Source organism: Microtus pennsylvanicus, chromosome 18, assembly GCF_037038515.1.
Source record: "Microtus pennsylvanicus isolate mMicPen1 chromosome 18, mMicPen1.hap1, whole genome shotgun sequence".
Lineage (NCBI taxonomy): Eukaryota > Metazoa > Chordata > Mammalia > Rodentia > Cricetidae > Microtus > Microtus pennsylvanicus.
In genome coordinates this window covers 5,522,847-5,540,275 of record NC_134596.1, presented here as the reverse complement: position 1 = coordinate 5,540,275, position 17,429 = coordinate 5,522,847, and the positions used below count along the sequence as shown (strand labels likewise).

General features: G+C 43.1%; 1 protein-coding gene across 5 annotated transcripts in view; it reads left to right on the top strand.

The window, feature by feature from the left end:
* Gas2 (growth arrest specific 2) overlaps positions 1 to 17,429 on the top strand; it is a 132,806-nt gene that overhangs the window by 98,756 nt on the left and 16,621 nt on the right. For 3 of the 5 annotated variants that reach the window (XM_075952509.1, XM_075952510.1, XM_075952512.1), the window contains one exon: positions 3,298 to 3,351. The exons of the other annotated variants lie outside the window; for them this stretch is intronic. In XM_075952509.1, coding sequence (XP_075808624.1) covers positions 3,298 to 3,351 — 54 coding nt within the window. The remainder of the gene's footprint in view (positions 1 to 3,297; positions 3,352 to 17,429) is intronic. 5 annotated transcript variants of the gene reach the window in all.

Here is a 17,429-nt window from a genome sequence, read left to right as displayed (position 1 = left end):
GAAACTCTGTCTCCAAAAGCAAAACATAACAAAACAATAAAACTACAATTTGTCAGACATTTGCCTTAAAAAGAACAGAATGAACATTCCACAGTAATGTGAAATTGCAAGTTGATATTTTTTCTTCCTTTTGTGGTCTTCCCAACAAGAATGGTTTTGGTTTAAGTCATCTATGCTAATCCAAATGGGAGCTGTGTAGAGGGGAGAGGAATGAAGGGAATGGAGCAATTACACACAACATTCTGTGCTCTTGAATTATTGATGAGACTTGCTTAGCCTGAGGTGGAGAAACTGAATTATTTGTCTTTATAAGTCCTGCATAGTCCGCTCGTGGGCTCAGGCTGCATAAAGAGAACACAGCAGACCATGAGGAAATACATCCACACTGGGCCATCGTGGAGCTTGTAGTGAGTATGCACGGACAGGCTAGGCAGTACAATATCTCCAGTAAGAAGGAACAGTATGCTCATTTAATGCTGTCGCCAATGCAGATAGAAAAGTCAAATTTCTGTATGGCCTGGTCAGTTCTGTCCTTGCCTGACATTTCCCTCTAATTCCTGAAAGATTTTATTCATTTCCACTTCTTGGTAAGACTGTATTATCTGTGCTAAAGGCAGTTGGTGCCGTCCCCTTAATCACAAAGCCTTGCAGCCCAGCTCACTGGAGTGGCACGTTCCAACATCCATAGCATTAATCATACTAATTGATATTTTTGACTTTGCCAGTAACTAATACATGGGAGTAATCATTTACAATTTGGTAGCACATCGTTTTGTGTAAAATAGTCTCCTACAGCAGTGTCAGAAGCAAGAATCTGAGGAACTCCTCAGTGGTTCTTAACCTCCCTAAAGCTTCGAGCTGTGACCTTTAATGCAGTTTCTCTTGCTGTAGTGACCCACAACTATAAAGTTATTTTTTGTTGCTACTTCATAACTGTAATTTTGCTCCTGTTATGAATCATAATGTAAATATCTGATATTCAATCGTTGTGAAAGGGTCGTTTAACCCCCAAAGGGATCAGCACCCACAGGTTGAAAACCCCTGCTCTAGACTGTGGGAAGAACAAGGTATAGAACTTCTGAACTGGTTATCAGTGTGTTCCTTTCCTTGTGATAAAATTCTTGCTTCTGACGCTGGAGGCCGGCTCTGCGTCACCTGTCTCCGCTGAATTCCGTCCTTCAGTCTGCTTTCCCAGGCAGTGGGACAGTGCCGCACACAGGCAGAGTGTGCCCTCACAGGTGTGCCTAGAGGTGTATCTCCTACGTGATTCTAAAGCCAGTCATGTTGAAAATTGCAGTTCACTGTCAGGTGTCCTTATGATAAATCAAGCTTCTTAAAATTGCTGACATTACAAAATTAAACAAAAAATTTAAGATGTGCCCATTTCCCCTCAGAAAGCAGTAAAGGGGAGCACTGCATGAAAGAATTCTCTCCCGAATGCAGCCCTCTTGGTGGCGCCAGCTGCTGTCAGTTAGCGTCTCCCAGAGGCTTGTGGTCCAACAGCTGCACACTGGCTCAGCCCTTGTCAATACCACTGAAATGCCTTATTCTAGCCCAGAGTTCCTTTATGATAGTTTGTGATGTAAACAACAGTTAGTGAGCCACGAATCCAGTGTATAATTGTATTTGAGATGCAGCCAAGTAAAGGGTTCTTTAGATTATTTTTGAAGACAACCTATCTGATGTTTCTGTCTCTTTCCCGGCAGTCCTCTTGGGTAGCCTTTTCCCTGCAACCCAGCCTCACAGACCATGGAGAGCAGAGACAATGGAGTCTTTCTCGGGCTTCACTGAAAAGCACATGAAGTGCAGATTAGGTTTCATGTTTGTCTTTAAACCTTTGCGGAGGGCAGAAAGTCTCCAGAGTTCCAGACCACAGCGGTAATACCTTACACAACACTATGCTAACTTATCTCCATCTATACATGGGCCAGTCGTGGCTGTTATCCAGCCTGGGGGTTGTTTTTGCTACTTACTCAGGGTGCTTTGAAATTCTGGATTATTGTGGGAAATGTACTCTCTTTGGGCATATGACTTTGTTGGCGACACATTGCCTCACTGCCCGAGAGGACTAAGGATAAGCAAGCAGCACTGCCCGTGTTCCTAGGGGACTCAGTGTAAGCCAGACTGTAGCTTACAGAAGGAAGTCCTGCAGACAGCCGTGCACACATGCTATAAAGCTCCTCTCACAGATGTTAGGGAACGTCTGTTCAAGCTCACAGCCAGCATGAGCAGTGACGCGAGGTCTTCAGCAAGGAGGACCTCCTTTCACACGCAGGGATCACATTCGTCATGTAATATTTCCTCAACGTCTTGTAACAACAACAGAATTAGCATTCCAGAGGAACTAGAATTTGGAAGGTTATCTTAGCACCAAAGCTAGGAATAGGCTCTTTAGAGCCTGGTGCCCAACTCTAATGGATCTGCTGAGTAATATAGATGCCTGTTTCCAGTGAAGGAAGACTAGAGATGAAATACTCTAAGAATAAAATGGAAGGTGACCTGGGCAGATAGCCAACCAGAGAACTGCAGCCACGTTGATATCCAGTCATAGTAAAGGAAATTCTTACTTCCCAGACATGACTCAGCTTGCCTCCTACACTGCGTCTGTGCAGAAAGCCTGGGCTGCAAACTGCAGCTCCCACTCCCTCTGAACTCTTTACTGAATTGTCCGTCAGATAGATAGATGACTCCTTGTAGCCCCATGACCTTGGACTGTCCCAAAATACATACTTGGTCACAACGGAAGGGCATGAAAGTGAGATGACGCTGCATGGCACCCAGCTTTGTGGTGTGGGGTCTTGTCCAAGAGCAAGAGCCCGGCATGGTGGGACAGGAAACCCAGGCCACGAGAGCAGGATCCTTTGCTTAACATCTTTCTTAGACTTTCTTAGGCATCCTCTGGGCTGTGGCATTCTGTGCGAACTGAGAGCTGCACCTGGTGTCTATCCCCCGGGAAAATTCTTCCCTCACTTGCTTCCTTTGTTTTGGAACAGGAGACCACAGGACTCTAAAAAAGGGACCATCCTGACATTTGCATTTTGAAACACCAAGACCCGATATAGTGTGTAATTCCCAGAGGATGTGTGCCTCTCTCGTCTCAAACACTGTGCACCCCAGTGTTATAAAACCATCCCCCACTACAGGATTTAAAGAGATAGTCATTCTTATCGTAACTAACAAAAAGCTTCCTTTAATCTTGTCACAGAGGATCAGTTTGCATTTTTAGGTGCTGCCGGTTCACCATCTGCAGTGGAGATGGAGAGAGCTTTATGAACCTGTATCTTCTTGTTTCAGTAGGGTCTTCATGGTTGTGCCTATGTCTCCACAGCCAAAGCAAAGCAGACACTGAAGGTAATTTCCTAGATGCTTAGACCTCTCCCCTTCGCCTCCACTATCGAGCCTTGACTTCCAGTCAAACAAGGGCAGTTGGGCATCAGGGTTGATGGTCACATAGTATTTTAGTAAAATATAAAACATTATTTCTCCCTGATTTTCTGCCTTCTACCTATCTACAGTAAATTTTTGAAATTTCTACAAATACAGTTTTTGCTTACATTTAAGTAAGAGATTCTTGTGATAGGAATTACACGCCTTGTAATTTTGGAGTGTTTCTGCTCTACTGTTGTACACAAATTGACTTCTGCAGTTTGGCACACATGTGGCTTGGCCTCGTTTCTGTGCAGCACCAGTCCTAGCTCTGCTGCAGCTCTCATGCTCCCCGTCATGTTTCCCCAGTTAGCACACACCCTGGTCTGACTGTGATGCGCTTACACGGTAGAGACAGCTTCTAGTTTAAGGTCCTGAGTTTGCCAGCACACATAGAAGGAAGACCTGACTCATTTTCTGTATTATTCTTCTAGACGAGAATATGATCTGATCTAAAAAAAAAAAAAAACAGTAAACTTCAAAGAGCTTTGTCTCATTCACAGTAATACATAATACATTTAAAAGAAACTCTTTCGTAATTTCTCTTTTCATGAGATGGTTGGTGTGTCTCAGAACTAATTTGTGAGAAAACTAATTCTAGAGAGAACAGTTAAATGCATCTTTCATATATCACTATTCCTGTTTGCTTAGCATATGTGTGTTTCTACGTGCACATGCCTATGTATGTATATATATATATGTGTGTGTGTGTGTGTCCATGCGTGTGTGTTAATGGATGTGGGTTCACATATGCATATGTGTACATGTATATATATATGTGTGTGTGTGTGTGTGTGTGTGTGTGTGTGTCCATGCGTGTGTGTTAATGGATGTGGGTTCACATATGCATATGTGTACATGTATATATATGCATGTGTACATGTGTTGCATATGCATCGTTGTATGCTTGCCTGACCATGTGTATATGTGCACATGGGTGTGTACATATGCATGTATGCTTTTGTGTGTGTGATTGTGTGTCACACGTGTGTTCATGTGTGTGCATATGCATGTGTGTGTCTCTGGCTGTCCATATCCATTGCATATGTATATGTACGTGTGTATTCATGTATGAGTATGTATGTATATATATGTATGTGTGTAGATGAGTTTGTGTCTTTTTAGACAATGTGTGTACTGAACTAGAGAGATAGAATATAATATGAAAACCTTAGGACTTTTTCCATTTTAAAGATAATCTTTGAATGAATTAATTCTTAGGCAGCAGGATTGTGCATGCGACGTTCGTAATGGAGGTGGATGTTGGCTCCCTTTCGGGAGAGTTAAGCAATGTGCAGAATCTGCTTTGTTCTTGCGCTTTTGCTTCTCTGCCTCCATTTCCTCCAGAGAAGACCGTAGAAGGGGTTTCTAGAATGTCTTCCCATCTGCATGCCTGTGTATTGTTCTGTCTAAACACAACACAGAATGGTGATCACAGTGGTGTGTTTGTGGACGTTACTGCAATCAGAAGCAAGGCTGTTTCCCGTTCCTCACCAGAGACCTTGAGATGCTCACTTAAGGTGGATGTGGGTGAGACTCAAGAGCTGGCCCTCCTTTAGGCCTGCAACACTCTGAAGTCTTCTGTGAATGCGGTTCTTCCTGGGTCAGCTCTCTCTCTGGAATGGCTTGAGCTTCCTACACAGTGGGCAACACACATGGCTATGAAGGTCTGCCACACCTTATCGCCCAGGATGAAATTAATTGTGCAGAAGTCTGCACAGAGTCAGCCACCTGACTCTTCCTCCTCCTGGAAGCTGCAGAGTGCATCTTGTTCTTCATGGGCTCCTGCACTGTGTCCTGGAGTTGGCTTGACTGCTGGACTTCTCTAGCTTCTGTGGACACCTTATTAGGCTCTCTTCATTTCTGTGTCTCCATACGTTTTTCTACCCACTTGCTTCTTTTCTGTGCTTCGTGTTAAGGCACTTTCCACAGACTGAATACACTTCACTCCTTTGCTGCTGATGTCCTGTGCCCCTCAGCACCCCTTCCTCTTGTTTGGGCCACTGTGAATTTGCCGCATCTGTATATGGCTGGGGGAATAACGCTCCCTTGAGCTGATATAGTAGGAAATGGCCCTGCATCTGAATTCTTGCTGCCCAGACATTCTCAGTTAAGCACATTAATGGTCTGTTTTCTATGCTTCATGTGGTTCTTCAGAATCTCTTGTGCTCATGCCACATGGCTTATCTTTATGTTATTCTAACTGACTTTGTTTAAATGAATGGCTTTCATAACAAGATTTATTTTGATTTCATTACAAGATATGTTTTAATACAAATTAAGAAGTACTTTGATCAAATGATTGGATAACAGAACATTTAATATTTATCCAGGAGACCCACAGTTGAAGTTCTTGGGAGGTGTGTACAATGGTATTTGCACACTGACTTCAGGAACCATTGTTGTCTTGGGTGAGACATCAACATAACATCCCACAGTTAAACTTAAGATGTGTCTTCATTAGTCTTTAATGTGATGCATTTCTTGAGGTTAGATTTTTGGTGGGTGTCCCAGAAGAGTTTTTTTTTTATCAAGAATCAAGAAAGGCCACTAGGAAAAAGATGAAGCCTAGAAATATGCTCGAGGAAAAAGCAGATGGCATTCAAATCATAGAAGAGTCAGTTCCCATCAGGGTTGGAAATGTCATGTATAAAGACCCATCAGGACCTGAGAGGATGGAAGAAGGAAGAAAGATATAGTCAGACCTTATCAAGTCTGTTGAAGAGCAGCCTTGAGCCCAGAGCACAGAGGAGGAGGGCTGATGAGAGGCTAGTGTGGAAAGGAGATAAGAGCCAGGCAGACACACATGGAGGCTCACAAACAGCTTCCTTTGCCATAGGAACATTGACTTTCTCTTGAAGCATAAGGAGATTTTTAGAGAACTTTGTAGAATCAGAAAAATATGAACACGCGACAGTGTCCATAAGTCTGGTTGCATTATAGAAAATGCTCCAGAAGTGTGGGGACTGGAGGAATGCTAGCCAACCGTATGGGGTGGGTAATGTGTGTATCAGGTCTGTGACCATGTGCCCAGGATCTTCTGCTGATAAAAGTTCAATATATAGGGTCAGCAAGATGGCTGAGCAGGGGAAGGTGCTTGCTGCCAAGACTAATGACGTGAGCTTCAACTGACAACCTGAGTTTGATCTCCTGGACCCATAGGTAGAAAGAGGGAACCAACTTGTCCTCTGACCTCCACATGCCTGGACACGCACACACACACACACACACACACACACACACACACACACACACACACACGTTGGTTTTATTGAACAATCGCATAGGTTCAGCTTTCCCCTAAATATTGGGGTTTTTTAGTGTGGAATCACTGCGGCCAGGGAGGTTATTTAGAGCGGAAGCACTCAGGCCATCTTTACTCCTCAGCAGTAGCGAAACACGACATTCTGGCGGTGGTTGCCTCTTCATGCATCTGCTTGGCATAGTGTGATTTCCAGTAGGTTGTGATTTCTTCTTGTTAATAAGGAGTTGCTTTGGTGAAACTTTTCACAAAGTAGAGTTGCAGACTCTTCACAGAAACTAAAAAATGAAGGACAGAAAATGGCATTTTTATTCTTTATAGCAGTAGGGTGTTTTAAAAAATTTCTGGGTAATATCAGTTGACAAGAGTCAAATAAATTGACAAAAATCATAAAGTGATATTCCTATCAACAACTTTTCAGACATTTCTTACTCTGAGTTCTTTTTCTCCAGATGTTGCCCAGATCCTGCAGCTCTGATTTGCCTGGTGATTTAGCATGTGTTTCACTCAGCATAACACAGCTATAAAAATGTGCTTCTCTGCCCCCTCTAAGCCCCACAGTGAGTCCGTGGCATTTATATTAAAACTGCACCTTGTGCCAAAAATCCTCTCTGGTGTATTCTCCAGCCATTTACAAATTTCTCGACATGAGTTCATTACACACATACCCAGAAGCAGTGATTCCAGATGTGTAGCTGAGTTGAGAGCTTCACATAGAAGCTAATGCATTTTTCTCTTAGGAAGTCTGCAAATTGTTCGTAACCTGCAGACATTCTGCACCTCCCATGTGCCTGGTTGGGTGATACAGGCAGGGTAGTGAGCAAGGCATGTCCATCTCCAGGGAGTGGGAGAAAGGCAAAGCAAAAACACTCGGATGCAAAGAGTAAAAGTCCAGATATAATGATTTCCACCTTAAAGCCCGTGGTTTCTGGCACTACTACTCCATTCTTTTTTTTTTTTAACTATAATAGGTCATCAGTTAGCATGGCTGTGTTCTAATAGCACTTTATAAATGCATGATGGTCCCGTTTGATTCTCTGACCGTAGTCTTTTTATGTCCTGACTGATCACTGACCAGAACCATCTTAAATGCCAGTAAGAAAGAAGATACGGGAACAGAAGAACCAACCACAGTCAGTCTAAATGGGTGGTTTGGAGGTCTGTGAGTCACTCTGATTGGGTGGTTTGGAGGTGTGTATGTGCTCTTATTGGGTGGTTTAGAAAAGCCTGTGGGTTCTCTGATTGGATGATTTGGAAGTCTTTGGGTGGTTTGGTTATAAAGTCACAGATTTGGTGGTTGGAGGTCTGCAGTGTGACTTCATGAAGAAAGAACTTTTGTCAACATTGCTCATTCATTTTTCCCTCAAAATATAGGTATAGTTATGAAAGTTAGACACTACAGAAAAATTGGAGAAGGCTGGAGCCATGAAATGTGGAAAAGTCAGAGATGTAATGAGGATTATTCTGTAGCTGCAGAGAATGCCATGAAATAGGACTCTGTGCAGCTGCAGTCATCACTAACCATGCTTAGCTCTGCATCAGAACGAGGGGTTCTCACCATCACCAAGACCACACAACCTGTACCACAATGTCTCTCTTTCTGCTCTGATATCATGGTGGACCTGAGACATGTGGCAGGCTTTGGTATGGTTTCCATCCTGGCGCCTCATTTGTTGCTCTCCTGTAGTTGACATCTTTGATCATCTTGTCATCCTTTCATGAAGATCCTAAAGTTCAAAGGAAGCACTGCTAGGATTCTAAGAAGAGCTCAGAGTGGTGGCTGCCTTCACAGTGCATCAGTCCAGGCTAGCTTGGGCATGTATGTCATATTAACTAATAAAAAGAAAGGACATACTCCTGCAACTCACACGTCTCTCTGATGAGACTTGAGGGGTGAGTTCTATTGGGGGTACAGTTGTCGGCCACTGATCCATGAACAAAGCTAAGGGTTCCCATCTAACAACAAGGTGCGGTATTTGTGTCAGCTGGTTTGCATATGCGGGCGGTAGATACCTCCTGAGGGTAAAGAGCTAAGTAACTTCCTCAGTGTCCGAATACTCAGATCCATCTGGAAGAGCCTCAAGGTAGACACAGAAGAAATAAAACAGAGAGCAAAGGTGCCTGGCTGATTTGAGCTAGGTTCATTAATTCTCTTGACAAAATTTGCTGAGTATTTATAATAGACTTGGCGCATGTTAGATATTAATGGACTTAGACGTGTGAGACCAAAGTATAGAAGATTTATCTGGAAACCCTTCCAAAAAAGGGTTTCCAAATCCATCAGTGTCTTGGGATTTGATGCAGGAGAGAACTTTTAGAGGGTGGTGAAGTGTGTGTGTGTGTGTGTGTGTGTGTGTGTGTGTGTGTGTGTGTCCTAGGAGAGGGCGAACTCAACAACGGAAGCTGCAGAGTGCAGCAGATGTTTGGATAGTGGTGGCCAGTTTGGTGAAACTCGGGAGGGAATTGAGAGAAGGCTGCTGTGACTTGGTCATTTCTGCTGGTGACAGTGTCCCGGGAAGGTGAGTTATAATTTCACTCGTAATTCAGGAGACCCAAGGCAGAGGGGTCACCTCTGGTAGGACAGTGTCATGTGGAATCAGGACGTTCACATGTGTGTTATCCTCTCTCCCCCCTTAGAAAGCCACAAGTATTGGTTCCCAGGTCGCCAGACCTTAACCTGACTGCCCTGGAAAAGACTGTCCTCTGAACACCACCACCATGTTAGTACCCCACCATATTTATAACATGCAGTAGGGACAGAACAGATCATAGCAAGGAAACGATAGATTAGAGATAATTGTAGAGGACCTTGATGTAAAGCCGAAGAAATGACATTCTTTTATGGATAATTATTTTATTTTTAAATTATAATGCAATTATATTGTTCCCCTCTCCACTTTTCTCTCTGGAATACCTCAAATGTACCCCTTTCTCCTTCTCAAATCTATTGCTTCTTTTTAAAAAATACATTTTTCTCCTCTTCCCTCTCCCCTTCTACCTTGTCTCATGACCCTCACACTCCCAATTTACTCAGGAGATCTTGTCCTTTTCTTCTTCCTATGGAGATCCATGCATGTCTCTCTTAGGGTCCTCTTTGTTATCTAGGTTCTCTGGGGTTGTGGACTGTAGGCTGGTTTTTCTTTGCTTTACTAATGAGTGGCTTTTAGACATAAAGCAAAGAAATGACATTCTGGATTGTGGATTTTACATCACAATAGAGAGAAGTGTAAAGAAAATAACCAGACAAGAGTGTGTATAAATTATAGTTCAGGGGCTGACAAGATGGCTCAGCAGGTAAAGATGCTTGTCCCCAAGACTGATGTCCTGTGTTCAGTCCCCAACACTTACATGGTAGAGGAGGGAACCATCTCCTAGATGTTCTTCTCTAACTCCCAAGTGTGTGCCATGGCGTGTGCATCTTCATACCACCCGCACAAATAAATACACGCACGCTTTGTGAAGCTGGGTGTCTGGGGTCCCGTGCTGCCGTTTGTTTGCTGCGCGACCCCGATTGCTCTTCAGTCTGACTGCGGCTCTTCTCTGGTGCGAACTGCTGCGCCCTTTTGCTGAGGCCTGGTCATCCACTCATCCAGCAACAATCTACAAATTCATCTTTTGGTTCCTAAGAATTGGGCTGTGAAAAGACATGGCTCTAGTTAAGAGATACTCTTCTAGCAGGATGCAGATGAGGGAGCAAACGCAGAAGGTACTGCAGTTCTGATAAGGTCAAAGGGAGTATTTGTTCAATGAGAAATGGGCTCTAGAGTGACCCAGTAAGTGTGGTCTGCTGGGTACCAGTGTGCTGAGGAGGGGCTTGAGGAGAAAAAAAAATAAGCTCGGATATAACAAGAAAAATGAAGATTCAGGTTGATTGGTTTATCTGAAGACTGCAGTTTGTATTTGAGCATTTCTGGGCTCTGCCATCAATGGAGGCTTGCAAACCCACTTTAGGTTTGAGATTAGAAATTGCGGCTTTAGGAGCGACACTGCCCTCTAGTGGCCTCCTGTGCTCACTTACACACATTCGCAGGCTGGTCTCTGCTCCCTTTCCTGTATGGAGGAGCACAGTGAAGTGTTGCTGTTTGCTTGTTCTATTAAATTCATTCATATTCCGTACTGTAAGAGAAAGAATGGGAAGCAATTCTGGGATGGCGGCTACTGCTGAAGAGGAAAATTACATTTATTTTCGTAGCCGAGTAGGATTGGAAGCAGGAACAGAGCTTGCCCTGTTGGGCAAGATGACTTGCATGTTTCAGTCCTGTGTGATCATTATATAAACTAGAGGAGACAATTGTACCATTAAGGCTTATCTTCTGTTTTTCATTTTAGTTTTGTTCCTTTGGCAGTATAAAAAAAGAAAGAAAGAAACCACCCTAGATTCAGAGAATAATTTTATTCTGTGGTGTGGGTATAAATTCTTTCTCCGCACCCACAGAAAGATTGTGAAGAATGAGTCTGGGATGCTTTCTGTCCCACACCCTGGTTCCCATTCGCCTTTGTTCCCATCCCTCTGGTGGAGAAGGCAGGCATTGGCGGAGGCAGAGAAGAGAAGATTAACCCTCTGGACCCCGGCTCTGCGCTAGTGCTAGCGGGTGGCCTGTGGCTCCATCGATCTCACCATGCCGTTTCCAGGTGAAGGGCCTTGGGGAGGTCTTTCTGCCAGGGTGCCCTTTGTCTGCCCATGTCCTGGCACTCCAGTGTCACCAGCATTACTTGAACCGCTGTTACTGTTATTTCAACCCATCAGCCCTCTACATCTTCGTCTGAGTAGTCTTTGCTCCCCAGTTACTCATGGTAGACCCCGCACCCTTCACATGGGGGCACTCATGATGCTGCAGTTCATCTTTGCTGTGCTCTTGTTCTTCAGTATTGCAGACCTTAGGGCTCAGTTTTCATTGCACGTGATAAATATTCTGTTCTACTGCAGTCTGCTCCCTGCATCCCCTGGATAGGCACCACGCCAGTTTCTGTTCTACCGCAGTGTCTGCTCCCTGCATCCCTGGATATGCACCACGCCAGTTTCTAATCATAAATGAGTTGTGCTAAAATAAAGCAATATGTACTTGATGCCGTGTAGAATTTTTGACAGTTCTGAAGCTCTGGAGGTAAAGATGTGGCAAAGTCATGTCAATGACTGCGGTCAGGATTGGCAGTTATATATAAATGAAGTACTGGTGACTCAGAGAAGATGAAATGTATTTTGTCATCATGGCGTCTCTGTAATTCTGTTCCCCAGGGAATCCAGGAACTTAGTTTCTCCCTCTCAATACTCTGCAGAGGTGGGGGGGGGTCTTAAGAGACACATATGTCCCAAAGTGGCAGTGTCTAGGGGGAAAGATGAAAAATGAGAGCACATGTGGAGCCCGGAAGACAGCTGTGAAAATGTCACTTCACTCTTCTGATTACATCTAATTCACTGTAACTAAAGCCCGTGACCATATCTAGCTGACTTCATAGGAAAACTTTCAAAGGAAAAGGTAGGTTTTGTTCTGCACTGGGGGAAGAGAAATGATGGCAAGAGCTGGCTGGTTCTTAGCAGAAGTCTATGAAGCACACCACAGTGAGTAGGTACCTGCTCACCAAACATTATCCGAGCCCTGGAGTTACAGCTCTGACCCTGTGATTGGTGATAGAAATTGAAAGAGTGAGAGATACTAATACTCAATTTTTTGAGTGTTATTTGTAGATGTTTATTCATTATTAGTTTTGTGTACATATGTGGAGATGTTTGTGCATGTGAGTGCAGTGCCCTCAGAAGCTGGAAGGGCGTCAGCTTACTCTGGAGCTGGAGTTACAGGCAGTTGTGAGCCACTACACATGGGTAATGGGAACCAAACCTGGGTCCTCTGGAAGAGCAGTGCATGTTCTTAACCCATAAACTATCTCTCAGTCCCCTAAGTGCTATTTATTTTTGTTTTGTTTTACTATTTTGAGGATGACATGTAGAACAGATACCAGTCAAGGTTGGTTTTAATGAGGATTAATATGTATTTATTGTAAAATGTATTCTCTTATAAGCAACGTAATTGTAACTTGGACTCAAAGCTAAATTCAGTCAGCCATCTGTGCCTATAATTTTTAAAGAGAATATTAATGAAATAATATGATTAAGAAATAATAAAAGAATTTTAATGAAAATATATGGTTATATAATGTCTAATGCTTTTCAAAGCATTACAGATTAGAGCATTTATTTTGCAGTGTCTCCTCAGACCAGATAGATTTACATATGAGAGCCTGAGATATGAGCGGTCTGCCTAGAGACAAGTGATCAGTAAGTGGCAGGGTCAAGACTGACCCATGTTCATGAGGAATTAACGCCCTGTTCTTCCTTTTGACGAGCCTGAGGGGGAAGCGTGGGGGATGGAGGGAAAGGGTGACACATGTTCTGTAGCCTTCTTAGGAAGCAAGCAGTTTAGGAGGGAACGAGTGTATGGTATTTACATGGTAGCTAGTTCTTAGGCGGGCTGTGAAGAGAATCTTGCTTAATAACTGCAGTAAAAACCAAGGGACAGAGTAGCAGAACATGTTGTTCTTTGATCAATAAGGGACCCCGGCACTAAAACATCCTGTGGTCTACAGTGGGGTGTCACTAAGCAACCAAATGCAGCTTGCTTTGAATTCTGAGCTATTCACAGAGGCGGAAGGTCTCCCTGAAGGCTCTTCAGAACTAGCCCATGTAGAGAGCTAGATTAAATTGCATGCGAGGGCACGATGGCCCCTTTCACAGAATATTTCCTGGCACGGGTCCTTGTGGGGCTATTGCAGCAGGTCAAATTGGTGCAGCTGCCACTTGGCCTGATCTAGAATTTCTTATTCAAGCTTTAATTAAAATCTCTAGCAAGAGCTGTTTATCATTTCTATTTTGTAATTTTTCTCTGTCAGAGAAAAAAAGCTTGGTGCTCAGCCCTTCTCGTGTGTCTGTGATGCCTTTGTTTCTGTAGGAGGGCTCTGATGATCCCTTCAAAAACGTGTAGGTTTGTACTGGGAATGTCAGTAGGAAAAAAAACGTAATTGGTGATCTGGATTCAGGGCTGAAGATAAGGAACTGATAAGCATCAAGGTTTTTTTTTTTAACTCACTGTAATGCATTATCAAGTCAAAAACATAATATCAGCAGGAATCATTTTTATAATGGTCTTCCATAAGTCTTGGTCTTGAGCTTGAAGAAGTAGGGACCCTGGGTTAGAAATTACAGTCATTTGTATTTTGCAATGACAAGGATGCTTGGGTGAAAAAGAAAATAAGGTCATATTATAACAACAGTTGATTCTTAATGCAAGTCAGATGATATTCTGCATAGTGTTACATTATGCATATTTTTGATTGATTTAAGGGACTATGTTATTTCTTAAGCAGTAAATTTTGCTGAGAAATTCTTTCAGCATTATGATATAGACTAACACAAATTTTTTACTACAATGTAATGTGGATCTGGCAACCTAAGATATAAATCTTCTGTGAGAAGGATTCGTCATATCTAGGACATACTGTTGTGAAAATTAGAGGAGATACTAGCCTGTAGCTTTACTCACAAGACTCTAATGAAGGACAGTTAGCACCATCATCACCATCACCACTGCATCCTTTCATCATCATCACCGTCATCATCACCATCATAACTTCTGTCACCTTCATCATCATTATCATCACCATCACTGACTGTCTTCATTTCGTTATCATCATCCCCACCGTAATAATCATCACATAATCACTAGCTTCTTATTCCTTCAAAACCCAGTGTTGAAAGAGTAGAAGGATCCCTTAGCTCCTAGCCAATCAATAGCTGTTGTTATTACTCAATAAAGTTTAGACGCAGCTGGTCTGAGATTTTGATCTCTGTTGAAAAGTCAGCTTGGGAATACCACCCTGTAAGGACTCCTACTGTCACTGTCAGCGGGGAACTTTGGCTGGCTGGTATCTAAGGTTACTTTCAAGCTCAGAAAGTTTACCTTTTTTGTCTCCCATCAGTCTCTGCAGCTCAGCCGTACACAGTGGTGTGTGGCAGACTACGGATCTTCTGGAACCTGGTTTTCTTATTTATAAAAGAGATACGTAAGTGGTATCCTTCCAGATTATTTGGCATAAAGAACCAGGCCTGTTATGGGAATTTCTCATGCCGCATCATCTAAACTTTAGATTCATTTGGTCCTTCTTCACAGGCAAAGCTTGCTAGGTTACTCACCATGCTAGTAACCCCAATTATGGATACTCAACTTTCTGGATCTTTCCTTCAGTCCGAATCTCAGAATAACATTCCACCTAAAATGTTCTTCCGGATGTCTTCTCCTCCCATGTAAAGCCCTTAACTATTACATCTGCTCTCCCTCATTTCCCATACCTGCTCTTGCCTCTGACTGCTAGGATTAGGGTCATAGTTTAGATGTATCTTCTGACTACTCCATCTTCTAGGATGACTAAGAGGTTACAGTAGGCCCGACACAACAAATTCCTTGCCACATTATGAGAATACCCTCATGGATAGAGGAAAATAGAGAAGGATAGAAAAACTCCATCATAGCCTAAAGCAGTGGCTCTCAACCTTTGGGTTGTGACCCTTTTACATCAGAGGGGGGTGTCAAATGATACTCCACAGGGATCACCTAAGACCATCTACATATCAGTAATTTATAATTCATAACTAGCAAAATTACAGTTATGAGGTAACAATGAAAATAATTTTGTATTTGGAGGTCACCGTAACATGAGGAACTATGTTAAACAGTCACCACAGTAGGAAGGTTGAGAACCACCACTCTAAATGCTATGTCTCTATTGAAAGAACACTCAGACCACTTTGTTGACGCGAGCTGGGAATGCCTCCTCATCCCAGTACAGCCTATGTGAATGACTACATCATTACCAGGGGGAAACATCGGTCAGAAAAACAACTAACAAAATGTCCACTGCACTCAAAGCGCATCCTCTAGTCTGCATAGCTGATGAAGGTCAAGTGTACACAGCCTGGTGCTCCCCCACCTCCTCGTTTACTCATCCCAGGGGAGGGAGAGTCTGTGCTCTGACTCACGCTGACGCATGACCCCATTGGAAACTGCTTTCTCTCTCTGCTGATACAGCTTGCTCTACCAGAGCAGAGCTAATCACAGAGTGTCAGAGGGCACTGGCCCCAGAGGTTTAACCTTCAGGAATGAGATAGGCCAGCATACAGCAGTGGACTTGTTGATCTTAGGACTTTGTTGTCTGTTGGTGAAGAGGGATGCCTACGCACCTCCACAGCTATTCCTTGGCAGGTTGTGTGAATGACAAGTTCTTTGCGACAGAGGCCTCCATCTTGGCTTTGTGATCACTTCTGCAGAGCTTGGGTGTTTGGCTCAGACTTCTGCTAACAGTTCCCCTCTTCAGGGATAAGAGTCTGTAGGAAGGTAGACAGCCAAGAACTTGTGAAGGGTCGATTTAGTGTTGTGGGGGAGATATCACACAATGGGAACTGCTTGTATGGTAATACTGAGATTGTTATATGTGCTGACCTATAATTGAGTCTAAGCAAAGAGGATTACAGTCATAAAAAGACTGCCCTGAGATGTTCAGGAGGTAGTTTTCCATGGAGAGATTTAATTAAAGCCAACCAAACCACACCCCCACAAACTTATGGTCTGCCTTTCTTTCCCAAGATAAATCCTGCTAGTGAGAGCTCTACCCCTAACAGCTTAAAACATTCATCATTCATCTTTGTTCCTTTACAACTATCATCATGCTTGCTGCCTTGTATTTCCGAAAGCAGATCTGTATTCCTACTGGCTTAGTTCAAAATTATACAAAGGAACTTCAAGCTAACACTATAAAGGTTATTTTAAAGCAAGAGCCTTTGAAACACCAGTGGACATTCTAAGAATTCCTTGAGGTGGGTTTTCATGATAAACCAATCAGATTAGTCCTGTGTTTCATTGCTTACTAACTTACCCCAAGCCCACTTGTCTACTCTCTTATAGGCAGACATCCACTTACTCATGATGCAAGAAGCGATCATGTGTCTGTTATACAGAAGGGTTAGCATTTGGGAAGGGCAATATAGGTAAAGTTAGTTACCTATACTCATTAATAACTTACATGTAAAGATGTATCTAGGACATTGTATCCCTTGGCTGAGAGTGGACCCCAGGGCTTCATGCATGATGGGCAAGTTCTGTGGGTCTGAGCCACATCCCCAGCTGCTCAGAACACTGAACTGTGTGTAGTCTTGAATCCCAGTGCTGTAGCTAATCATAGCATGTGGCCTTGATCAATTTACTCCATAACTCTGACCCTTAGCTACTAAACCACCAACGAAACAGCAACTACCTTCCTTTATAGTGACAGAAGCCATGGGTAAGATGCAGTGCTCTGTACAAAGCAACCCATACTGCAATTACCGTACTGTGTTCACTATAAAATTAATTATGTATTCACACAGTGATGTGTTATGTGTGCAATTTACATACATATGCATATATATATATATATAGTTATAGCCACATCATTTGTATTTATTTATAATTTTCTTTCACACAAATATTCAGGACTCTGAAAGCACAGCAGCTTAAGAATTCTGAGCTCAGAAAATACAAGAGATGATGCGCTGGTGAGAGGTGTTGAGTGATTTTTGTTGGCTTCTTTTGCACAGATAATATTTCAACAAAGCCGCACTCATTTCTTTATGTGCATGAACAAACCCACGTACTTATGTGCTGCTGCCCCCTACTGCTCAGACTCAGTAAATACAGTTCTGTTGTGATCATGTGGG